The 26621-nt window shown below is 38.5% G+C and overlaps 1 protein-coding gene across 1 annotated transcript in view; it reads left to right on the top strand.

The window, feature by feature from the left end:
* Window positions 1-26621, top strand: part of IGHMBP2 (immunoglobulin mu DNA binding protein 2) — a 68376-nt gene that overhangs the window by 37562 nt on the left and 4193 nt on the right. Inside the window, exons 9-14 of the mRNA XM_039353256.1 lie at window positions 7450-7632; window positions 15391-15509; window positions 18372-18466; window positions 19046-19169; window positions 21169-21987; window positions 23862-24046. Of these exons, the coding sequence (XP_039209190.1) occupies window positions 7450-7632; window positions 15391-15509; window positions 18372-18466; window positions 19046-19169; window positions 21169-21987; window positions 23862-24046 (1525 nt within the window). The remainder of the gene's footprint in view (window positions 1-7449; window positions 7633-15390; window positions 15510-18371; window positions 18467-19045; window positions 19170-21168; window positions 21988-23861; window positions 24047-26621) is intronic.

Raw genomic sequence — 26621 nt, 5'->3', positions numbered from 1 at the left:
AATATGATTTTTTTTTTTGCAATCTGTACTTCAATTGTAATGGTAATTGTGTACTGTATTTATCTAAAAAAAAGATGCCCTGAATTTAAGAGAATTTTCTCCCAAGGGAAGATGGTCAGGAAAAAACCTGATAGCAGCAAAATCTATATGAGAACCAACTTCCTTATCTTATTCATTTTGACAGCTCTAGCTGAAAACAGCTCTGGGGATTCCTCTTAATATCCTTCTGATTCTGTGCATATCACAGACTGGTATGTGTGTGCAGGTTTACATATACTTACTAGAAAAAAAATAGAAATACATTAATTGAATTCATAATGAACAACTAAAATGAATTGCCTATAAAATAAGATACCTTGTTTGTAAAATGATCTTGAGCTTCACATATCCGTATTCTGGTGTTAGAAATCTGACAACAAGGGAAAGGGGATCAATCTATTCTCCAAAACACCTGGAGGCAGGACAAGAAGCAATGGATAGAAACTAATCAAGGAGAGAACCAAACTAGAACTGAGGAGAAATTTAATCAGTGGAACGACTTGCCTTCAGAGCTTGCGGGTGCTCCAACACTGGAGATTTTTAAGAAGAGATTGGACAACCATTGGGTCTAAAATGTTATAGGGTTCCTGCTTAAGCAGGGGGTTGGACCAGAAAACTTCCAAGGTCCCTTCCAACTCTGTTATTCTATTATTCTGGGAATAAAGAATGAGGCAGTTGTTGACTCAGAGATGAAGTTTCTAGAGCAGAACATTCTGAGTCAGTTGTTGGAAGCGGCTACACCAAATCCTTTATATAGAAAAACCTTGCCTTTGTTACTTGAAAGTACACCAAATTACGCCCATCCTCTAGGAATTCCAAGAAAGTACATTTAGCTGGATTTCCTTGAGGGAACACTCTGGAATTAGGCACCCTGCTGTGTTGTGGTTTCCACATACATTGTGCACCATACTCCCTTCCAGGAGAAAAAGCCAACCCTCCCCCCCCCAAGAAAAATCCACAATGAAGATGGATTGAGAGGTGAACCTCACTGGGAAGGAAAAAAAAGAGACAAACCCCATTTTGGCAGAACAAGGATGAAGTTTTCCAGAGGTCTAATTTTTAAGCTAACTGCAGAGATTGCTGCTATCTTCCTATCTCTCGCCTATTCTGGTGTAAGTCCAATCCCCCTTCTTACTTCCAAGTAAGTATAGTTGTTTAATGGAGTTGACACTTGTATGAAACCTTTTGCAAGTATAAAATTGGAAAGGAATATTTTGGATAAACTGGGAAGTTATTTCAGTGAGATAGAAGGAAGCATTGATGCAAAATATACTAATAATGAAGTATGTTTGTAATTAGTTACGTTACATCATATGCTAACAAGTAATATTCTGAAATGCTTATTGTCACCAATTACTCTGGTACACTATAAACATTGGGACCCTTCCCCTCCCCCTTCCCCCATCTAATTGTGATGATTTGAAATTAGTAGTAATTAGCAAGGGCTCTTTAGTATCTTTGGGTTGATAATAGTTTCTGAATCCAGTGGGGTTTATTACCCAATTAATTAATTGAGCAACAAATTATAAGGTTAGAGGACATAAATATATGTTTATTTGCATGACAGAGTGACACTATACAAAATAAACTTGCATAGTGTGATCAGCCTAATGCTTATCCAGCATCAATCTTCCAGTATGATCCCAGCACAAAGGATGTCTTACATCCTTTTATCTTTTAAAAACCTCTAAATGATCAAGACTGATTCTTTAGCTAGGAAAAGCGAGGAAGAAGTATGAAATGCCCTATTTTTACCTTATTCTTTAGTTTTCTGGGGACTTCAGGGCAGAGGAGAAGGCAGGCCAAGGAATTTCCTTTCTGAACATCTGTGCACTTGTAAAGTTAGGACTCAGGGCTCAGGGGAGAGAAGATATAATGTTGTGAGTCAGGCTACTGACTGTATTTGGCAGAAGAAAAGAAATGGCTGATTTATATATCATGCAGTGAAAATTATTCAGAGCGTTTCATTATAGCCAATTAGAAATATGCTAGGATGTGTAAGCTTTTGCAATAAAACACATGTTGTTTCAAAGAGGGAAGATGTGTGGAATTCCAAGCCTGCTGATAGGAAAGCTAAATTTGGGAAGGGTTATATAAGCCTCCCCTTCCCCAAGCTTTGCATCAAATGTTTCTGTTTCATCAGTCCCAACTTTTCCATTTTGAGTGAGAAAACCTGAGGGAAGTTTCTCTTGTTTTCATCTGAACATCACATGCTCCCCCTCTCTCAAAGCAACCAATCTGTTTTTTTTTCTGCATATGTTCCTAGCTGAACTCAGGAGTTCTGGGAGTTGAAGTTCACAGGTCATAATGGGGTCATAATTGCCCACCACTGGTATATGGTATATCAACTCCACCTCCCTACAGCGCCTTATCACTATAAATCAAAAGAAAGAGCAAGGTTTTTAATTCAATGCTATGTATCCATAAGTTTCTTTCTTATCCATTTTCTCTCATGCTTTTTTGTCTCGTTTAGCTGATCTAACCCCAATCTATTAAGTCTAGTTCAAGGGGAAAAGTGATCCTTCACAGTTAATTCCATGCTCTTTATGTGTGAAATGTTAATATGAACATATTATGATCATCAGCAACAATGTTATGATCATGAAGTTTTCAAGCAAGCTGCAAAATAATATTTGGAGGGGGGGGGCAGATTAGCAAAGCTCTGATGGGGTAGAAGTTTAGTATTCGAATCATGACATACCAGCGAGGAAGTTTTCTCATCATAATGCCATTGAAATGGTGCCTCTTCTGGGCTTTTGTTCTTAGCTGCAGCATTACAGTACTTGGAAGCCAAGAGACACTTTTGTTTCCAAAGCATTTGTACATCCATTGCTTCAGTGGTGCTGAAAATTGGGAATTGATTTTACCCATTGGACTTGCTAATTAATATTGAAGGACATCTGTCTTACCCTTTTATTCCTCTTCCGTGCCCCAATTCCTTACATGTGGTTTCAGCATTAATAACACTTAGTGCTAATGCTTATCAATAATTCAAAACCAGCTCTACAGAAACGTCAAAGTAACTTCAATTATTCCTCTCTTTCCTCCCTCTACTTTTGTGGTACTTTTGGCAGTATTTTTTTTTTTTTTGTTGTTGTTGTTGTTCCAATCTTATTATTTTCAAAAGCTGCGGGCACTTTTGAATTAAAGGATAGTAGAGAAATATGCGAAAAGTAGAATATCAAGTATTGTACATAACAAAATCCAAGAGAGTTTTTAGATGCTACTCCTGGGACAATAGTTATCAGTAAGATTGTACAATGCTCCATGTTCTCATAAAAGACTTCAAATTTCTGTTACCTGTTAGTGAGATTGAGAATATCTCGATCTGTTTAGTTACCTTCTGTTTAGAGTATCTGAAAGTAATTATTGATTGGACTGAAGGAAAAAAAAAACTTGAGGCTTAAAGGTTAAATCCTAACCTAACCTAAATAACACATTTTAGGTTAAACCATCAATGCCTACTATTATAATTTAATTTTGGCCCAGTGTGTCATGCAAACTCTGTCATTGTAATCCATGTTTTTTTTAATTTATTTGTCTATTTATTTTTCATTATTTATTTATAAAATTTATCGGCAGCTCATCTTACCTCAAGGTAATTCTTTTAAAGCTTAGTGCTTAACTCTGTGCCTTCTGTTTCGTTAAGTTTGACTCCAGGCTTTTTAAAGCTGATTAAAAATGGACTTATTGGAAAAATACGACTCACAAGGAATGGAGAGGCAATTGCCTGTGTGGCTTGCTCCAGATTTGTTTATTTTTACATGTTTAATCAATAACTAATGCTATCTTTTTATCATCTAAAGGCAGTGGGGCAGTTTAACAGAAAACGTAGCTAACTGCTCGTGAACAGTGCTTTGTATAAAATTTGGAAATAATTTTAAAAAGCTTTGAAAAACTCCCACAAATGAGGTCTACTTGACATCAAACATTCTGAATTCAAAATCCATATTATTACACAACCATCCCTAAGAAATGGATCTCTTTGTACATATATGTGATTCTTCCCATGAGTTCATATTCTTTTAAATGCTGGACATTCCAAGAGAACAAAGAATAAATCAAAGTAATAATTTCTTCTCTCCAGTTTTTTAATATGAACAGGTCTTGACTAGGACCAAGGGTAAATTATTTAAAAGGGGGAAAATCTCTTTGTAATGAATTCACCTTACAAAGTGTTATATGTCCCCACAGTGTATTGCTCAATGCCTTGGGCACAGTTGGACAGTCTTATTGTATATAAAAGTTATATTTCAGACACATGGTGAGCTTTATTGGTTCTTCACTTTTATGAGGTTCCATTAAAATGAATACTTTAGATCATTTATTACCTGGCATTAAAGCAAAAAGGCTTTAACTGTGAGACAGCCCTGGACTTGCTTCGTATTTCATCTAACAGTTTTGTGAGCAGTGTTGAACATACTGGAATGGGACAGGTATCAGCAGTTTTCCTTTCTCTTTCGCATCCTTTCTCCTCTGTATCATTATAGACTCTCGTTTAGCACTTTTTGGACTGAAAACTTAGCGGTGCTGAGAAGGGTTTGCTGTGCTTAAAAAATAACCAGCTCATTTCATGGTGGTTTGATTGTACTTGCAGAGGGCTTGGAGGAAAACATTTTTGAAGATTGTAATGATCACACTTGAGAGAGGCAGAGACAGAGTGGGACAGATGCCCCATTCTGGTCCTTTGTGGTCTCTCGGAAAATTTGTCTGGTCTGATTGCAGAATATGGGAGACATGGTATTACAGTAGTTCTCTATTCTCTGTTGGTCCTAGCCCTTCTTGGACTAGGAAGAATGGTTGCGTCCAATGCTCCTAAGCACCAGTGCCCTTTGGGGTGTCAGTGCTCTATTCCCTCCCCCCCCATTTAATATATACATGAAACTGCTGAATCAAATCATCCATCAGTGTGCTGATAATATTTAATTACGTATCTTAGGCCAGGCCAGCATGAAGCAATGCCATTAAAGTCATGTCCCAGTAGCTCAGTGGTTCTCAACCTTTTTAATGCTGCGACCCCCAACCGGTCGTAAGTCGAGGACTACTCAACCGGTCGTAAGTCGAGGACTACTCAACTGGTGCAGCACCGTTTGCAGAATGGGACTTTTGGCGGGCTCAGCAGGGCAGAGACAGCCTGGACAATTCCTATTGGCTTTTGAAAGCCAATAGAATTAGACTCTATTCAAGAGAGTCTATTCTATTGGCTTTCAAAAGCCAATAGAATAAAAGGGAGTAGCACAGCTAAGGAAAAGGGGAAAAAAATGGCGGACTGCGTTGTTTGGCGACCCCCGTGAAATGGTCGTTCGACCCCAAATGGGGTCCCGACCCACAGGTTGAGAACCACTGCAGTAGCTAAAGGCTATGAAGGTTTGAATAGGGAAGGATAAGCTCAGATTCAACTCTAGGAAGACAGAGTGACTTTGGGTGTTTGAACCTCTTTGGCCACAAAAAGGGTTACACTACTTGGTTTGGATCTAGTGTGCAATCTGGGAGTCCTTTTGGATTTACAGCTGCTGCTGAAACATGAAGAGGCACCTTTGGTAAGGCAGGCTTTGAACAAGTTCATTCTATGCACCAGTTGTGCCCTTTGATGGACTTTGAAATCATTCACATGGTCTCTCGTTCCCTGATCACTTTGCAAATGAACTGTTTCAATACACTGTACATGGAGTTGCCTTTAAAATCCACAAGCTGCTTAGTAGCAAATGCAGTATAGGTAGTCCTTGACTTACAACTGTTCATTTAGTGATTGTTCAAAGTTACAGCAGCATTGAAAAAACTGACACATGATCATTGTTCACACTTATGACTATTGCAGCATCCTCATGGTTGCATAATCAAAATTCATGTGCTTGGCAGCTGGTTCACATTTTTTGAGAGCTGCAATGTCCCAGGGTCTTGTGATCAGAAGGTTGCAAAAGGTGATCACAAGACCCTGGGACATTGCAGCTCTCAATGGGGAAGCCAGATTCATTTAACAGCTGATTCACTTAATAACTGTGGCGAGAAATGGGGCACTTAATAACTGTCTTGCTCAGCAACAGAAATTTTGGGCTCAATTGTGGTCACAGTTTGAGTGTTACCTATAATGTGGTCATCAATAAAGGACTATGCCATGTCTATATAAATACCCAGGCTCTGTAAGCTGGAGTGGTTGCCATTTGGCTTCTAGGCACAATTCAAAGTGCTGATGGTCACTTTTAAAGCCTTTTACATGGCCAATAACCCTAAAAGGTTATTTGGGAATGACCTATGTCTCCTGATTTCTCTTTATCTGGGTAAGAGTCGGCAGAATTGTCTCTCTCGTTGTCCAGCTGTATAATCTAATAGGACTCAGGAGGCAGCCCTTCAATGTCCTAGCACTTGCCCTCTGGAACAACATCACCCCCCCCCCAAAAAATTTGTATGCTCTCTCTCTCCCCCCCCCCCCATACTGCCTTTTAAAAAAAGCAGTAAAACCACGGGTCCTTCTCCAGGTCTTGAGTTAGGTGACTGAGGGACCCTGTTGTCTATTTCCTCTGTGTGGGTATAGGAGAGTTGGTTGTTGTTCCCTCCACATGACACTACTGCTGGGGTTTTATTTTGATTTTTACTGTTTTATATGTGAAGCGATCCAGAATAATTAGAGTTGAGCTGCTTGAAAAATAAGTGAATGAATAAATTCTACACAGCGATGGAATTTTTCTTTAGGGGGCAGTCTGACATCTCTAGCTAACCAGAAGTCCACCTAGGAATTCCAGAGCCTCTTGGCTTTGACTGAAACATTGAAATATCCTTGCAGAAGAAAATGACAGCAAACTATTTCCATAATATGGATGGATGCATTCATCAGGAGTCAAGCTCTGCTTCTCATTGAACCTGCTACAAGCCCATGGAATTTGGGCTTATATCATGAAGCCATTGTATGTGAGCACTATAATCTGTTGTTCTTTTATCACTAACAGTTGGCTGACATTTTCTACATCCAGGTGCCATTTGGGGCAGGACTGCTGTAAAAATGAAACTTTTCTTGACACTTTCCAATCATTTATCAGGTTTTCTGTTCCAAGGTTTATACGTTGCCAAGAATGCAGTTGCTGTGTGATACAGTCTCTATCTGGAAGTCTGTGATATTAAGTAACATTTGAGGCATTTCGCTTCCATTGCCATAGCCTTTGGTGAATTATGCCGTTGGATCCCTTGTACATTATGGAAGGAGAAAAATGCAAGTGAATATTCAGACATTCTCTACGTGTAGATCAGGATGTGAATCAGATATTCAGTTACACGTTGCAATCATTCCTTTTTTTTAAAAAAAACCCCTCTAAATATGACAGGCAGAGATGGAAGTAAAGCAACCAGTGTGGCCTTTGTTGCAGTCTTTGAATGCCTTTTTCTTTTCACTTTGTTTTAATTGCTCCCTTGGTGCAGGGCTGCCGCACAAGGCCTTTCTCTTAGCTTAATGGAACGGCTGACTCAGAAATACGGGGACCGTGTTGTGAAGATGCTCACTGTGCAGTATCGAATGCACCAAGCCATAATGCAATGGGCTTCCACTGAGATGTACGATGGTCGCCTCTCAGCTCACTGTTCTGTCGCACAACATTTACTGAAGTAAGTGACCTATAGCTTGTTTACTTGCTTTTTTTCTGCCCAAATGTTATATCGATGCTGCCTTTTAATATTTAAAGCTAATGCAGACTTCTCCTGACTGCACTAAATCTTTTCCTCTAGCACTGTTCTAGCAAGCAGCCTTTTGCCCCATTTTCAGCTGGCAAAGAGCTGATTTCTGCACTGAAGGTTACAACATGCAAGTTTTGTTCAGCAGCTGAAGGCATGTTGTAGGCTTGAAATCGTTGTCACTGTTGGCCCACCAGCTGTCATGCTGTTAGACTTGCTGACAACCTTCCCAGCAAATTCCAATTTTTATTGAAACTTAGAAGAGAATGTTAGCTCCCTGTTTCTCTTCTCTTCCTTCTTTCCTTCTCTGGGGATCCATGTGGGATATCCTAAAATAAACAAAACTTCTACCTAGAAAGGGAAGGGAGTGACATATCACCCTGTTTAAAAGAGAAGTAGTTTTAACTCTGACACTGTCTGGCTGTTGGTTGACAGGGGAGTTTGCCTGTTCATTACAGTAATATTCCTGACTCATTCCTTTATTCATTTGAGTCAAATCATCGCTTAAAGTACAACAAGAAAAACAACAGAGATGCCAGGGTTCATGTCTATACGGGGTTTGGGCCCTAGGCATGCCTTGAAGGAGAGGTCCCCACTTTGGGACCTCACTTAACTTCTAAAATTTAAGCATTCGAAGTTTATTTATAGTCCAAGAGCAAACACAAGAAAAAAACAACATATTATAAAAGAATTTTAAAAATTGCAAGAAAATCCTGAGACAATACCCAGTAATTAATAACATGATGGAGGAACCAGATGGTTTCTAAGAGTTATAGCTTTCGAAAGAAATTTTGAAACTTTCTTATAGATTTCTGAAGAGGGGTCACCAAAAGAAGGTTCATGGTCTCCTGATCACAGTGGCAAAGCAACCAGGAAATATTAAGTTCTATCATCATTGGGGATACAGCCGACATTTTACTAGAAAATGTGAAACAGATTCTACCCCCATGTCTGAAAATAATTATGGCTTTCATGTGGAAAACGTATATATCTGCCAGGTTTTGGTCTAATAAATAATGCCCAGGCTGTTGTAATAGTCTCCTATGAGGGACATATATAATATTGAAGAAATATCTAGGGCAGTGATGGCGAACCTTTTAGAGACCGAGTGCCCAAAAACTGGCCCCGTCCCCACTCCATTTCCCTGCTCCGCCCCCACTCTGCCCTGCTCACAGGACCACTCACCACCTCTAGGGCCCGTCGCAGATCGCCAAGGGAGCCCAGCAGCGCTATGGCAGCCACACCCTCTGCCCGTGTCCTGCAGCATCAACTGCATGATGGGGTCCTATTTGAGTCTTGTCTACGCTGCCTGGCTGCATGTCTTTGGCTGCACTGCTCCATGTGGGCTACGCTTGAGGGTGACTTTTCTTCAGGGGGGCTGCTGGAGAGGAAGGGGTCACGAGGGGAGGCAAGGCTGGGGCAATGGCACGTGTACCCACCCGTGCCATAGGTTCGCCACCACTGATCTAGGGTTAGTCCAGAGAAGAGAAACAATTGTGTTATCACTAATATGCCTTTTTAGGGTAGCAGAGAACCTATCTAGCATGGTGAGATGGACAAAGCAATTTCCTTCCTAGGATTCCTTCAGCCAGATCCTAGGACAACAAAATTGAGCCCCAAGAGAAATGCAGCTAACGTTCCAGTCAGATTGTAGCATAAGAAATTGAACAAGGGACTTGTAATAAGATTTTTTAAAAATTTTGACTTAAATTGCTTTTAAGCTAGAGGACTCCTTATAGATACTGAGCACCATATAACATCATGCCCAGAACTTTAATTTAAAATAGTTTAATAGCTTCGGAAAGATCATTATTTCCAGATCTGCAAATTTAGTGATCGCAAGAGATGCTTCTTGGATTCTTGCTAGTAGCTTTCTTGCGTGAATAGACTTGCAAGTAGACGATTGAAAATAGATATCTAGATACTTAAAGGATTTAACCTGCTTGTTAAGTTTGCTGCTAATCATCCAATTAGAGCTTTAAAGTGTTTCCCGGAGGATACCAATACCTTTGTTTTAGAATAATTTATTTTGAGGCATTTTCTGGAGCAGTAAAGCAATAGAGCTTTAAGATGTCTTTGAGAGTCTGGTTTAGAGAGTAGGACTTCATCTTCACCATAAAGAAGAATAGAGATGGGGTAGTGGGCAAGACAGGGTGGATGTAATTCTAACTTAGCAAACTCTTAGCACTATTGTTAATGTAAAAATTGAACAGTAGTGAGGAAGAATATTGTCTTGTTTAACACTTTGCAAGTAGAGACACATTTAATTAAGTCATCAGCAATATTGCCCTTAACTTGAATAGTAATACCATGACGCAATAGCATTATTAGTTTAAAAGAGGATGTTGTGGTATCTAATTTCTTCAGAGTTTTTATCATGGTATAGAACAGTGATGGTGAACCTTTTAGAGACCGAGTGCCCAAAAACTGGCCTCGCCCCCACCCTGCCCCCGCTCTGCCCCACCCCGCTTGCCTGCAGGGCCACTCACTGCCTGCAGGGCCCGCCGCAGATCGCCCAGGCAGCCCAGTAGTGCCATAGCGGCCATCCTCTCCCCACGCCTTGCAGCATCAACTGTGCGCGATGGGGTGTGAGGGCAGAGTCTTCACTACGCTGCCTGGCTGCCATGTCCTTGGCTTTGCTGCTCCACATGGGCCACGCTTGGGGGCGACTCTCCTCCAGGGGGGCTGCTGGTGAGGAGGGGTTACGGGGGGAGGCAAGGCTGGGGCAACGGCACATATGCCCACAGAGAGGGCTCCAAGTGCCGCCTCTGGCACCCATACCATAGGTTCGCCACCACTGGTATAGAGTCAAAGGCTTCCCTCTAACCTATGAGGGCTACATAGAGGGCATCCTTAGATTGATTACAGTATTTCTCAGCTAAATGAAGTAAAATGATACATTGGTTCATGGATGTGTGATCAAAGATTTTCAGAGGACATCCAATCCTAGAGTTTTTAAAATTTAAAAATGGAAACTGAATAAGAGAATAGAAGAGCTAGGAAACAAAAATAAACTGTGAAGCTATATTTGCATTTTTTTTTAGTGACGAATTTAGCTATAATCCAAAGCTTGTGTATGTGTCTATTTGTTAAGAAAATAATAAATTACACCAATATTTAGAAAGACCAAGATTGAAGAAGTTTTGGAATATGGCACTTCATTGTATGTTGTAACAATCCATTTCCTCATTTGTTAGAAAAAGTGATTTTTTTCTGCCATGAACCAATGTATCATTTACAGTTGTATTAATAGGGATCGGCATATGTATTTCACTTTATAGCTCCTAAAATATAAAACTAGGTCACACAAGGAAAGGTTTGGTTTTTTAAAACAAAAATAGATACAATTCAGGGAACATTTTCATCCAGATAGTGTGGAAAGGAAATTACCGTATTTTCCAGCGTATAAGGCGACCCGGCATATAAGATGACCCCCGACTTCGGCGCCGATTTCCATGCCTAGAAAGTCATCTTATGTGCCAGAAACTACTATAATTTCCAGTGTATAAGACGACTCAGCATATAAGACGACCCCCGACTTCAGTGCCGATTTCCACGCTTTAGAAAGTCGTCTTATACGCCGGAAAATACGATATATCAGGGATTTAAATCACTAAGAAAATAATTTCAGGACATAATATTGATGGCCAATGAAGTGAAATATTTTTTAAAGTCTGTGAAAAAAATTGTCAACTATAAAAATGAGTTGCTGCTTTGAGAGAAGGAAGATGTTTGTGTCACAAGTAGGGGCCATAAATTTTTGCTGCCTTTGCTAAGCTCTATGAAAGTCTCTTGGCCTGAAATTTTCTGATCCCCTCTTTCTAATCACCAGGTTATAAGAAAATACAAGATGGGAGATAAAAAGACTTTGGCAAAACTACTCAAATTTTACAAGCTGTACAGAGGGGGTTACACGCAGTGTTATTAAATCACACTCTGCCCCCCCCCCCAACAATGTGCTTGGTTTTTACCTTACTGTGTTCAAAGAAGCATGCACAATTGCAGTTTTAACAGCCATTTCAGTATTAAGGAAAAGTATAAATCAGTGGTGGCGAACCTATGGCACAGGTGCCAGAGGCAGCACTCAGAGCCCTCTCTGTGGGCACGCGTGCCATTGCCCCAGTCCTAGGCTTTCAGCTGGGTTTTATAAAACCTTTTTGCTTTAGGCCAGTGTACAAAAAAAAAAAGGTTCAATCAGTCAATTTCAACTTCTTGCGGGGGGAAAAAAAAGATCTTGCAAAGTTGGAATTGATTGATTTAACTTTTTAGTCCCACCCAGTCTGCTATTACCACCGCAGCCACGCCCATCCAATGGGCCACACCCACCCAATGGGCTACACCCACCCAGCACTCGATGATGCATAAGTGGGTTTTGTGTTGCAGTTTGGGCACTCGGTCTCTAAAAGATTCGCCATCACTGGTATAAATAATTCCAACTGGACTCGGCAGAATGTTAGGTACATTATTCTGAAATGTGTACCATCATATTCCATAAGCGTTTTCTCAGCAGAATTTTGCAGAACACGTAACACTGGCTCAATTGCATCTTTGTTTTCAGCTTTTCAAACACATGGGGAAGTCCATTATTTGCTTTTCTTAATCATTTTAGTCTATTGGTACTCTTGTGAAAAATGAAAGGGTCTAATCTTGTTGCAAAGATTTTTACAATTGTTGCATTCCTTTCATGCTGCTTTTTGTGAGCTGCCATACCTGCTTGTAATAAATCCATTTACACAGCAATAATATTAAAATGCTATCCATTATTAAAAAGGATCTCAGCCATGATAACTGTTGGCTTAATGTCCACATTTAATTTGTATTTTGGGTTGTAAAGAATACATTTTGCGGTGTAAACAGTGCAAAGAAGCCTTAGATAGTGACAGAGAGGCCAATATTTATTTACATTCTCCACAGATTAAATTTGAAAACTTGTCCCTATGAATACTCCAAAAGCCTGCAAGTCACATACTAACCAAATAGATCATGAATGTTGGAATTCTAAATGTTTCCCGCCGAAGCGCTGAATGTCGATTCAGAGCTTTGGTGGATAAATATATTCCAGTTCAAAATCCTGACTCAAAATTAGATTAGTAGATTAAAAACACCCCACAAGATGCCTTTTTTTCTGGAAAGCTGTTTCCTATAACCTCCAGTTTTGTGGTACTATTTTTATTACTTTAAAAAAAATGAAAAGTGGAGCTACTTAGTAGAATACGTATAAATTTAGATCAGATTTTGTGCCTTAGGACAAATCGTGCACCAGTTAATTGCAATAGCTTAACTTGAGGTGCTAACATAAATTCTGATTTATATTTAATCTGCTATTAATACAAAGAAAAAATGTTGTTGTGGAAGGCTAATAAAATGAGCTTCCTTTTCTGGGAAGCTAGTGTGAGTTTCTGAAAGTAATTTGCCATTAGCTAGCCCAGGGTAGGCAACCTTGGCTCTTTGCTGGCTCAGGAATTCTGGGAGTTGAAGTCCACGAGTCATAAAAGAGCCAAGGTTGCCTACCCCTGAGCTAGCCCAACTTTGGAATATTTTAAGGCTTTGTTTGGGTGATTGCTGTCTCTGACCACCAAGACGTGAAAGCTCAGATTACTTTAAAAAGTTCAAGTCTCAGTAAATTGGAGATGTGCTGAGAATTCAGTTTTTGCTACAGACATACAGAAATACCATATATTATTCTTAACATGGACAATTAATGATTCCACACTGTCAGGAACTGCTAGTTTATGTTACTCTGGCGCGAAGGGAACTTGGTTATAAAAAAATATTAAGTTGTTTCTTTGGGAATGTCGAACCCCAGAATCAAGAGAAGGCAAAAAGAAAAACTGCTCTTATTGATGATACATTCATCTTAACTTTTCTCACAACCCAGCACTGTTTTCATAAATAGACAAAACCCTGATCGGGCAATGTGTATCTTTCTTTTTAAATTAGCGTTTTTAACCAATTCTCCTTTGCATTCCTTAATAACTGCTGATGGTAAAGTGAGAATTGGTTTGCTGTCCCAGTAGCTTTAATCTCATAAAGATTGCATCTAAATGTTGAAGGGAGAGTTATTTGATATAAGAATCTTTTGGCATGATTTTCTCTGCAGATGGAATTATTTTAAAAGAACAAAAATGGGGTTGAAAAAAGAGTATAAGTAGAGAAGAACAAAAGCTTCAGTAACCTCGCTGGCATTGTCTCTGTATATTGACCAATGTGTGAGAGACCAGCTCTGTATCTGAGACCTTGCAATAGGATAATGCAGAAATACTTGTTTTTTTGTTGTTGTTTTTTAAAAATCAGTACAGTAATTGCTTACTTCTCCATCCAGAACAAAGAATTGGTCTTTGGAGAAAATGCTATTAGGAACAACTTGCAAATGCAGTTTTGAACAAATTATGTCCATTAAACTTAACATTCTAGTCAGAGATCTTCAACAAGACTGCTTCAGTGCATATTCATGCTGAGAAACCTCCATCCTTTTCGGTGGGTGGGAAGTTTGTTGTCATTTCCACTTTTAGCTTACAACTTTTTCTCTTATTATGTAGACCAGCAGACTGTACTGAATAGTAACTGGAGTTTAAAATATGTTGACTTTAAGCTATGATTTCTGAAACCACTTTGTTTGAACCAATACAATTAATATTCATCACAGTTCCTGGGCAATCCAAAATTGTAACTTGGTTATTTAATACTTAAAAACATAATACTTTTAATACTTAATAACAGGAGCAACAACTTCTTCATTTGGAGAAGGGGTTTGATACAACTCTAGTCCTTCATGTACCTATAGAGAATTTCTTCATAGCTATGACAGGGCAAGCCATATTTGTATTACTCCTGTTTATCTATATACTGGTAAGTATCAATATACTTCCAAGTGTCAGTTGCTTTGACATTATTGTACAAACGAAATATAATGCCAAGGGGCAGAAGGAGCTGGGCTATGTAGCTTGCAGGTTTGATGGGAACTGGGTCCCCTGGAGTCACTGGGAGGTGGGAGGTGAGGTAAACCTCTCTTTTACATCTTTGTATTCTCATTTGCACTCCTCACAATTATATCTGATCATCTAGTATTATGATCTTATATTCTGAGTCCTTTCTTATCAATAGCTTCTGTACATAACCAAATTTTTAAAAAATGAATTACATTCTCATACTTCAAATCATATTCATCCTTGCATCCCTTAAAATTATTTCCATGTGTTTATTCAGAAATTAGGTATACAAGGAACAACTGTAGTTCTGTAACATTGATGATTAATACGGCTCTTTTAAGTACAAACAACATCTTTTTACGGTTATTAGACTCACAGAGTGTATCTTTTTCTAATATCACAGCTGTCACGTTACTGTCTCCAGCAATAAATCAAAGCACACTTCTTTTGCTTCTGAGCAAAGGAAGCAGTTGTATTCTGTGAAAGCTTTCGTCTATAATTTTATTCTTTGCTTTCATTAAAAATAATTTTAACTGCCCTATTCTGTAATTTGCTTGATGTATGCGTTACTAGAAGCAATGCTGCTGTTAAACAGGAACACCATATGTGCTAATTTATGTTCCCATCAGGCTGCATGTATTGTTTGTTTCCACATAATAACTAAGAATAGGTTCCAAGGTCTCATAGTTGCAGAGAGAAAATAAAATGAGCTTACAGCTTCTTGCAAAAATAATTTGTGTAATTCGTTTTAATAACTTGACAGAGACTTGCCAGGAGTGTCCCCCACAGAAGAGACCAGTATCCCATTGCTGCTTATAGATACGGCTGATTGTGGCTTATTTGAACTTGAAGTAGAAGAAGAACAGTCTAGAGGAAACCCAGGTACCATCATTTACTCTGCTTCATGATTTTTGTTTCCTATGTGGCACCTTTTTTTCAAAAACTGCCCCTTCAGTTTATATTACCTGTGTAGTGGTTTTGCAATACCAGCTGATGCTAGGTAAAAAAGTTTCCTTCTACCAGAAAAGTATTATAAAATTTGAGCTATTGACTGAAATACTATATGCACAATCACAGGTACAAGTGGAAATAGTTGAATATATCAGGAAATTTCTTGCATGTCATGCTTGAATTACATATATTAAATCCTTAGGCAGATGAATAACTTATTTAAATTAGCCATGGCTTCCAAGACTGTTTTCAGACTATAGTTTCTGGGTGGGTTGTTTCTTTTTTGGGAGGGGTCCAAATGCAAGTAGTAACTGCAAGAGAAATAGATTCATCAGATTCTTTTCACATACCAAAAATTCCATCCATATTACATTGTACTATAGTATGACTAATGAGTCAATATAAAATATAAAATGGAGCAAGAAAGAGACAGAAGGTAGTACAATTTTGGTTGTGACTAGAAGCAGCAAAATTCTAACTATTACTTAGTTTCATAAATTTGAACTTTGTACCCCCTTAGTTAAAAGTGACAGAATTTTAAATTGGGCTTCATGAGTAGTCTGAAAAAATAGAAACCAATGTTGCAATGAAATGGCTGGGCATGCACATGGGATTGAAGCAGCTTGCAAAGCTGCTATGAGGTTTTTAAAAAGAAGGAGCTGCTTTATCAGATCAGAAGGAGGACTTTCCTGTACATTTCCATGAATTAAGTGAATGAAATCTAGCCTTGGTGGAACAAAAGACTACCAAACTGGTAGAAAACATGCTCATAGGTTTTAGGTAGAAATCAATTGTGGTGGATTATAATTAACTTAGCTTTGAAATTTTATGAGTACAAAGAATGGAGGCCAAAATTGAAGGCAAATAACACACATTTTAGAAGCTGTTCATACTCATGTTTTCTCTGACATGATGCCCACTGTTTTCCCTGGCATCTGTTTTTTAACATATGTCCATAGGGTTGCAGCCCTAAATAGTCTCATGTGAGCATTGATGCATAAGTGAATGTCAAGTAGTCTGCAGTATTATTTCATTCCCACTTTTTAAACAAAAAAAAATATAGTAATCTAGTCCATATCTGTCTCATTAGACACAGTCATTTATATTTTTTATATGCAGGAACATTTGATTCTCTGGACTTGAATAAGGCTGCTTATGTAAATTTGAAATAATGTCAGGTTTTTGAGCAATTCTTTAAAAATAGCTCAATCTGCTAGGAGAATCTTTATAAAGTATTGGTTTCTTGCCTACTTCAACATAAAAGGAATCAGATCTTTTTTAGGAAAATAAGTCTTGATCCCAAACTTTGTGCAAAGGGCAATAGATCATGAATAATAAACATGAAGAATGTAGAAAAGTGTTTATTGTTCTTCTAACTAGAGGAAAAAATAGCTGGTGATGGGGGTGGGATTCCATGATTAGTCTTGTTATAGAAAAGAACTGGGACGTGTGAGGGAGGGGCAGGGATGGAGAATTTTAAATTCTCCAGATACTGTTAAATTCCATTTTGCTTTAACAGGGATCAGAGATGGTGGGAGTTGTAGTCTGTTACCTTCTGAATCACCATAATAACAATTACAATAATAATAACAATAGCAATAAAAACCACCTTCTGGATAAGCACAAATTTCTTACCTGTACCCTAGGCTTAAATACAAAGTTGTGATGGCATTCTAAATAATAGGTAGGAGTAGAGTTCCCATGGCCAAGCTGAAAGCCCAGACCAGGGGTAGGCAACCTTGGCTCTTTTATGACTCGTGGACTTCAACTCCCAGAATTCCTGAGCCAGCCATGCTGAGGGGAAAGGGAGAGGTTTCCAAGCTGAGCCATGCTGGCTCAGGAATTCTGGGAGTTGAAGTCCACGAGTCATAAGAGAGCCAAGATTGCCTACCCCTGGCCCAGACCAATCTACTGGTCTCCAGTAATACAACTTACATCTTGGTAACAGCTGGACAAGTTGTATGGACAGGTACCAGTGATGCTTTTTTTCTGGCACACATCTATTTTACTTGCCTTTATGAAGTTTCCTTACTATAATTTCAATTTGGTTTTCTAGGTAGGAAATACTCATTCGATATTAGTTTGCTAAGGTGCACTTCCCAGAGTCACGTAAACTGGGGCAGTTTGTAAACAGTGCAAATAAATAAAGTAGCTTTTAAAAATGTTTTTTTGTTTACTATGTACAGCATATGACACATGTGAATGAGGACCATTTTATGTTTTGGTATGTACATGTACCCTTGCTAAATTTGCCAAGGAACAGTTGTGGACAGCTCTTTTTTCATGTGATGAGATGTGGACCAGCAAGTGCCTGGTGAATGAATAAATTGAACAAAAGAATGCTACTTGGTTTGCCATATGCCCAACCACAGATCATCATCTAAATCAAGGACATGAATCCTTAGCAAGGGGACCTATGGCATAGCAGTGGGAAACCCATATAATGAGAAAACCTTTATTTTCTTTTGGCTTCCTATAACCTTTGAATTCCTAGCAAATAAACCTGTGCTTATATACTCAGTCAGTGGTGTCAAACTGCCGGCCCGCGGGTTGGACGTGTCATTCGGAAGCCGCGCCCACCCCATTGCCAGCAATGGCAAAACCATCCCGATACGTTGCGCAACGTCACGTGACGTCGTGAGTTTGGCATGTCTGTACTAGGTGATTATACACACGCTGCTGGTTTTTCTATTATTTAGAATGTGGAATGAAGTTTAAAGCTCTATTCGGTTTTCTAATTGAACCTGCGTGCCCGCTTCTTCAACCTTAAAGGTGCTTGTTCCTTGTTCCCAGGTGAGATACAGCTTAGCGGTTTGCATATAGATGCTTTGATAGAAGCTGGTGTGAAAGCCAAAGATATAGCTGTCATTGCTCCTTACAATCTTCAGGTTAGTGCATCCATTGCCATATATTAAGAAACATGTCATATTGAATAAAAATTGAAAGCCCGCAAAACAATAGAAGGAAACATGCTAGCATTGATGATGCTATCTAGTTTGGTAATGAAATGTCTGAAAGAAAATCACCAAGCTAAAAAGAGCACCAGTGACCCCACAATAAGCACAAACGAAAATGAAACTGACTTGGATCTTCAGGGACCAAAATTACTTTCATTAACATTAAATAAATTCAGTGAGGTAGAGGCAGAACTTTATTCTATTTTCTTGATCTCTATGGACTTACATGTTCTGTGAGCTGCTTGGTGTAGACCTAGCAATTGCTTCCAATCATCTACTGGTCTACAGTAAATTAGGACGATCCCCATTCCACGCTCTGGGCTGTAGATCATATAGAAATAATGTGTTAGACAAGAATGAACATCGGATGTAGCTTTTTGTTCCTTTTTGTAGCAGTCTGCCTTCCCATATATTAGATGCTTAAGTTCTAATTGTTTACTTTTGGAAAGAGAGGACTTTTTCAGTAAAACGGCATTCATTTCCTATGCCAATAAGTGCTTTGTTTTTCAGGTGGACATGCTAAGAAAACATCTGTGTCATAAATTTCCAGAGCTGGAGATTAAATCCGTGGATGGCTTCCAAGGAAGAGAAAAGGAGGCAGTTGTCCTTTCTTTTGTAAGATCCAATAGAAAAGGTAAATTGTCATAACCTGGAGCAATGCGAAATGAAAGCAAGGAATTTACAAGAAGCACTGATGCTACTGCATATTGCTGTGGTTGTGACTGATTCATGATTCTGGCTGGGGAATTAAAAAGAACATTATGATTTCCTGTAATTCTTTTTAAAAAGAGATCAGAATGGTGAATAGTAAGAAAATGATAAAATAATTGAGTCAACGGTTTGGTAATTACGGTGACTGTTGTTCAGTTTAAAATTCTATCATGCAGTCATATGAATCATAACTATTCAGGTGACTGTGAATGTAACTCAAAAGATGTTTCTAAAGTTTGTAAATATTTTCTTCTTTCCCATTGTAAGAGGTGGGGCATGATATGGAGAGGGATTTCTTCTCTGCTTCATATGGTTGCTGGAGAGAAAAATTGCCTTCCTGTTTATGGATTAAAATAGATAAGCAAGTTATGGTTCATTGTTGTCTATGTATTATATCTTCTAATATGGTTTTGACACTTGGTAATTACTTCCCAGGTTAGGCTCCTCAAGCACAAATTGGTGACTCACATATTTTAATGTGCCCTTTAATGTTTATTTTTCCATTTGTCTTCTGCCTTGCTCCTTATACAGGATTCAACCCCATCGGTTAAGTAGCTGAGCTGACTCATCTTGGCATTTGCTATATGTTATTATAAAGTCTAAAAAAAACTAGAGATCAGAAATAATTTCTAGAAAAGGCTTTGTCATTTCTAACTACTTATTCAATCTTGGATGCGGCTTTTTTTTAAAGATTATGCTAAATATTTTTCTGACCTTTACCAGTCTAGTTAATAATTAGAAATGAGCAAAATGCATTTGCAATACTTCAAGAAAGCTTCCTCGTGTTAATTATATCTGCTTGTCAGCTATAGCTCCAGTCTCAGAGCAGTTCTGTTGTGGACAAAAACTTTATAAAGCTTATTTAATCAACATGGACAGTCCATATGCTTTTCCTCCCAGTTGTGAAACAAAATGAGCACTTGAACATCTTTCTGAAGTCATATCAAGTGCTAAAAATTCTTATTTTTCTAGTTCCTGGCTGTTTATTGAATTTTGCTTTCCTTATTTAAAAGTAAAATGGATTGAAACTGGATTTCTCAGCAACATATATTGAAATAATATTGCAACCTATCCAAAGCTTTAGTGTTCCTTGGGCCTTCCACACTAGATTATTGACTAAAAATCTGCCTTTCTGAAAATTAATGACTTTATAAGTAAATTTGAAGCAGATTGATAAACTGTGTTCACCTTGAAATGAAAACAAGCCTGAATTTAAGCATTTCTCTTCCCCCTTACTTTTACTTTTCAAAAAAACTAGGGAGGGCCTTCTGAGATCCTTTGAACACCCCTTTTCCTTCTGTGGGCTGAGATACCTGAAGCATGATGGTTGTCTAGACTAGGCTTTTCCTTCTGTCCCTAAGGTCATTTCCAGATATCATTGTTCTACAAGCCAAGTTGTCACTCCGTCAAAATGATGTCCATAAATACTGTCAAATGTATCTGATCTTTATCGTACACTGGACTAGGTATGTTTTTGTATGATTATGAGGCTTGGCTACATATGTTTTGTAGTCTGTCACCATGATCATTCAGTTTGAAATTAGGCCCAGGAAAAATGATATTGCCATCTCAGATCTCATAGTTTTATGATAATGATAACAAAGAAGTTATACAGTATGACTGTTGAAATCTTCATGGGATCTGCTTGTGCAGGTTCTTTTTACTGAAAATGTGTTTGGATTTGTTTGTAAGTAACTTGTGCCTGCACTCTGTTCATGTGTTGAATCCATTTTGGAAACGTCATTCTTGGGTAATAGTTTAGATAATTATAGAAAGAAGTAATCTACTTAACTGAATCCCATGGAGTTCAGTCTAACTTGCTTCTGAGGAAATATGCTTGCAATAAAATGGCCTCTATTATCATTACTTTACGTGGTCTGTCAAAGCTCTGCATCCTGACTTCCTGTTTTTATGATGTGTAGGTGAAGTGGGATTCCTCGCTGAAGACAGGAGAATAAATGTTGCAATTACTCGTGCCCGGCGTCATGTGGCTGTAATCTGTGACTCTCGCACTGTTAGCAACCACAGTTTTCTTAAACGGCTGGTAGAGTATATGAGCACCCACGGTGAAGTGCGCACAGCCTTTGAATACCTGGATGACATTGTACCTGGAAACTACGCTTCCAAAAGTTCTATGGGTCTCCGTGACCAGGAAAAAAGACTTAAATGCAGCACTTCCCCAGTCCCAAAGGCTCTTGGAGAGAAAGCAAAAGGAAGACCTGTCCAAAAACCTAGAGAGAGGCTAACAGAACGTTCTTTGGAAAGCACGAGCAAAGTCACACCATCAGAAACCAAAGAGAATGAAAGCTCATTTAAACATAAAGCAAGAATATTGGAGTTTCTGGATAGCGAGGAAGTCCAACTGGATTTCCCTTCGTCTTTAAATGCTCACGATAGAATGCTTATTCATCAGTTGGCTGAAGAATACGGGCTGCAGCACATGAGCACAGGAGAAGGCAGCACACGATACATAAGCATTTGTAAGAAAGATCCTCCTACAGAATTCTCTGTAGGAGATACTCTGGTTTGTCAGCATGAATTAATTCAGAGCTGTCCAAAAGAAATTGATGCAGGCAATGAGGAAAGGGAAAGCGGTGCTGGCCCAGGGGCCACAGATCTGAAAACGTTGCATGTGGAACGGATGCAAAGGAGGAGAGCCAAGAAAGAAGAGAGAGTGAAACAAAACCGAGAATCGAATGTAAATCTTCAGGAAATAATTGGGAAGAAAGAAAAAAATGGAGGTAAAGAAGCCCCTTTCTTCCATTTGCAGTTTAAAATACACCCCTTGCATTCTTCTTTAATCTGCTGTTTATTCTGTTTTTCTTTGTAATCCCTACATGGATTCTCTCCTGATAAAGGGAGCGTGTCCTTTGAGGAGCTTCGGGGAAATTTTAACCAAAACGCAGCCAAATATCAAGCGTCCTGTTTTTATACTGTGCTTACAGAAGGAGTTGCTAGAAGCAGGCTTACTTCTAAAACACAACTACTTTTGAGAGCAACCAATAATTTCAGATCTAGGAAGCCCATGTTCCACAAATAGTTTTTTTTGGGGGGGGGGGAATGTCAGCCAAATATTTGTCCTGGCTTTTGGAAATATACGGATTTTATCCCCAAATCAGTATCTCTGAAATTATCAGAATAGACGACCTAGGGCACAACATGGGCTTGCTTTTGTGCAGTTGGATTATTGCTTAGAACATTTTGAGGAGACAAAGTGCAGCTCCTTAGATGACCACTAGCTGAGCCAGAGTACATTAATATCTTTTAACATATCCTAGTTCAGTGTTTCTCAACCTTGACAATTTTAAGGCATGTGGACTTCAACTCCCAGAATTCCACAGCCAGCATTGCTGGCTGTGGAATTCTGGGAGTTGAAGTCCACATGCCTTAAAATTGTCAAGGTTGAGAAACACTGCCCTAGTTCTCTTTCTCGGACCTTTATGTTCACATAGAGGCTATACATGAGCTTATCAATACAAATGAAAAAATGGTATCAATAGACAACAAAAACTCCCTTTGCCTTGCTAGGAGAGTGGGTGCATGCAAGCACCTGAATATTTGCCCATACTCTACATGTACCCATTTTCTATGACTGATAATTGGGGGGGGGGGAATGAAACCACTGAATATGTGCATAGATACCTTCTGAAATTCACATCTTCCCAGATTTCTAACGAGGAAGAAAATCCCCTCAGGTGCATTGATAAGACTGCTATAAAATACAGAGGCAATAGGATTTCTTGGGCATGGGAATAAACCTATGTCCAGGCAGTGCCTTTGATTTTGATGTAAAATCAAGAGCGCCACCCCTCATTTTTGAATCAGTAAAATTTTCCGGAGCAGACTTCTCAAACTATGACACCCTCCAGATGTATGGCTTTCTACTCTCAGCAGCCCTAATCCCTCTTCCTCCTCCTTTAAAGTGTTCTCTAAAAGAGTTTCTAATTTAGTTGGGCAGCTTCAAAGATAGTTCAGCTAGTCTCAGGCAGTTTGTCTTCATATACGTAAGCTAATGTCTAAGAACACCAGACATTGCCCAGATCAGATTGAGCTATGAGGATGGTCTGGCCCAGGGCTCTTTTATGACTTGTGGACTTCAACTCCCAGAATTCCTGAGCCAGCATGGCTCAGCTTGGAAACTCTCCCTTTCCCCTCAGCATGGCTTGCTCAGGAATTCTGGGACTTGAAGTCCACAAGTCATAAAAGAGCCAAGGTTGCCTACCCCTGGTTTGGCCCCTGAGGAGCAAAAGGGTATCTTTGTTTTTAACTGTATTTTATGGATTGCTGTGAGCCACAGAGAGACATTGTCTGAAATAGGAGCCATATAAGTCCTATAAACAAACAAATAAATAAATCTCATTATCGCTACTCCATTATCATACTTTGCCTACTCTTATTTGCCCACTTTATCTTACTGTTTCCTTTTGAAGGAGAAGTTAGTGCTATATGTTGGCCATCTGTTTGCCTATTGCCAGTGACCTGCCTGTTTGATACATTGCTGATCCTAAACTCTTGATCAACACAGCTGTGCCTCTTTATGTCTACAATAAAGTTGTTGTGTGCAAACTTTTTGTACCTGCTCTCTTAATTATTTTATGCCCTTATATTTATTTAGGAAAAACATCTAGTAAACCCCAAAAGGAAATTGCAGCCGAGGAAGATTTTGATGCTATGATCTCTGCAGCAATTAAAGCTGACAACACATGTGGTTTCTCCAAATGCAAAGCCAGCGTAACAACTCTGGGACAACTCTGCCAGCATTGCAACAGACGTTACTGTCTCAGCCATCATATCCCAGAGGTATGCTTTGGTCTCCTCTCAGGCAGACAAAGCACATCCATTTTCTCCCTTCTCCACCCCCGGTTTTCAGAGCCAACATAATTTTCAGGAGAAATTGAGATGTTATTTTAAAGTATTCAGTGTAGTTGACTTTTCAAGGAAGCTCATAGTAATAAAGGCTGTTCAGTATTGGCAAATCCAGTGAAGGATAACTTTCCCCCATTTATCTTAGCTTGCCATTTAATATATACATGTGCATGTACACGCAGACAAATATATACTTGCGAAAAAATCTATCTTTAGAAAGGTGGAGATGGGAGTTCTGCCTTATGAAAGTAATGTAGCATAATAAATAGAGAGGGTATAATTCACAAAAGAATTGAAGCTATAGTTGCCTCCAGTTTAATTTCCCAATGACTGGAAATGCATCCCCTGCTGTGCAATAAGGAGGAAAAATGTTGATTTGCAGGGCTGTTTTTGCTCATAGTCTTTAGGTTTTAAAATGTAGTGGGTTTTTTTTTCCTCTTGGTATTTTAATGGAGTTATTTTTTATGGCGATCCGTACTCTTGAAACATCATTTTATCTCTTTTTAATATAAAGGATGGTTTTATTTCCTGTTAAAATACACATTCTTTTTCACTCTCGTTCATTCTTTAAATTTATATATACACACATATACATACTACCCTCTCTCTTGATTCTTCGAAATGAATTGGGTGAGGATAATGTTTATCCTTTAATGGAATGACCATTCTAAACCATTAAAAGGCACTTAACCTTGTGGAGCAAGATATCTGTTTTTAATGCTGAAATAATGGGATGTTTCTATGTTCTTTCCATCAAGCTTGTGAGTCATTCTCTCTTTTACTCAAAGCACTTCTTTATTTTAAACTCCCATTCACATTCATTCCCAATACCCAAGTACTTGAAGGAGTCTTGTGCTCTATAGATGCTTTGCATCTCCTCAAAAGTAGATCTTAATGTTCTTTGTATCCATTCAAGGGGTAGCCATGAGTATTATATAATGTGGAAATCTTTACTTCTCCAACTCTGTCAGGTCTGTGCACATGTTCTATCAATGCAGCATTTTAAATCCTATCTGACAGGAATAATTACATTGATTACTAATAAGGAATGTTTTTAGATATCTTCCATTGGGCCTGATTTATTTGAAATAAATGATCATAGGTTCTCATGGGGAAAATGTTATATTGAGTTAATAGACCATTTTGATCCAAAAGACAAGTATATATAGAAAAAGGTCTGCATATTTTGGGTCCTTACCAAAACTGAAAAGCAAGCTAAAAAGAGTGATTTTTATGTACTAACTATATTTATTATAGAACAACTATGAATCTTAAAGGAAGCATCAGTCAAGAACAAACTGAATTGTGCAATTCATGGATAAAAATATTGGTCTGTGGAGAAACATCCTAAAAGTTTGGATGGGTAGAAATTTGGATTAAAAGATGCACTGTTTATTGAATGCTTTGTTGACAGGCAATTAAATGAAAGACATTGCTATAAGCTAAAATAACAGCAGCAGCAACCCCTGAATAATAGATAGCTCACCCCCTTTCTTCATGTGAATAGTTTCGTTGCTTTCCTTCATCCCCGATAGTCACATCAAGACACAGAATTAGATAAAATAGCTTTCCCTATTTGGTTCCCTCCAGATATGCTGGACCAAGTTCACAGTCATCTCATGTCTTAAATGTTACTGTTTTAGCATGGTGTGTATGTGGGTGGATATTTCAAGATTTTGTTAACTGCCTCACATATTCAACTGATTAGAAAGATGAAATAGAACTCATACTACTCAATCCATTTGGCACCATGGAGATAACAGGCGTAGTATTTCTGTCTCTTCAATGATACTCCCACTGCTATTCTCATAGTTCCAGTGACTAGAAAAAACCCACATTCCTATGCAGGAAAAAGATATAAAATCTTTCTTATTTCAATCAGTGTGGTACCTGCTTTCATTTAAAGAAGTGTGAACGGTCAATAAAATGAGATTCACAATGTTGCTGAATGTTACATAGATCAGACTTTTTAAAAAATCTAACGTTCTGTAAAATTTAATAACAAAAATAATATGTTTTGATTGGCATTTTACCAGTATCAGGCACAAAAAATCAGGAGCCAAAATAGCATTCAAAATCATTACAAGTTTATTTCATGCTACCTATACATAAAAATCTGATCTACTAATGGTCAGCACAAATTGGTGCCAGATAAGACTTCAAAGGGGGTGGAGTTAGATCTTTTTCTGGGGTGTAGAAACTCCAGATTGATGATATGTTTGACACATAAACCCCTCGGGCTCAGCCTGCTCATCTGCAACCAATTTAGTATCAACATTTTCTAGTCTCAGTACAGATCATATTATACTTTCCATATATCTTGTAGTTGACAGAAGACTTAGTATCACTTATGAAACAAATATAATTCTTCCAGATTCTGAAGAATGATGTTTACTATCATATCTCATATGAACTTTATCTTATAGCTAAGCTTACAGCTCAGTGTTACTGACCAGGTCTGACTTGAAGAAGAAAGCTCTTTGAAATATCTAGCCACAAAAGAGTAATT

Source organism: Crotalus tigris, unplaced genomic scaffold, assembly GCF_016545835.1.
Source record: "Crotalus tigris isolate CLP2741 ecotype Arizona unplaced genomic scaffold, ASM1654583v1 scf7180000018504.2861643, whole genome shotgun sequence".
NCBI classification, from domain to species: domain Eukaryota; kingdom Metazoa; phylum Chordata; class Lepidosauria; order Squamata; family Viperidae; genus Crotalus; species Crotalus tigris.
The sequence above is the reverse complement of the archived record's forward strand: the minus strand, read 5'-3'. Positions and strand labels throughout refer to the sequence as shown.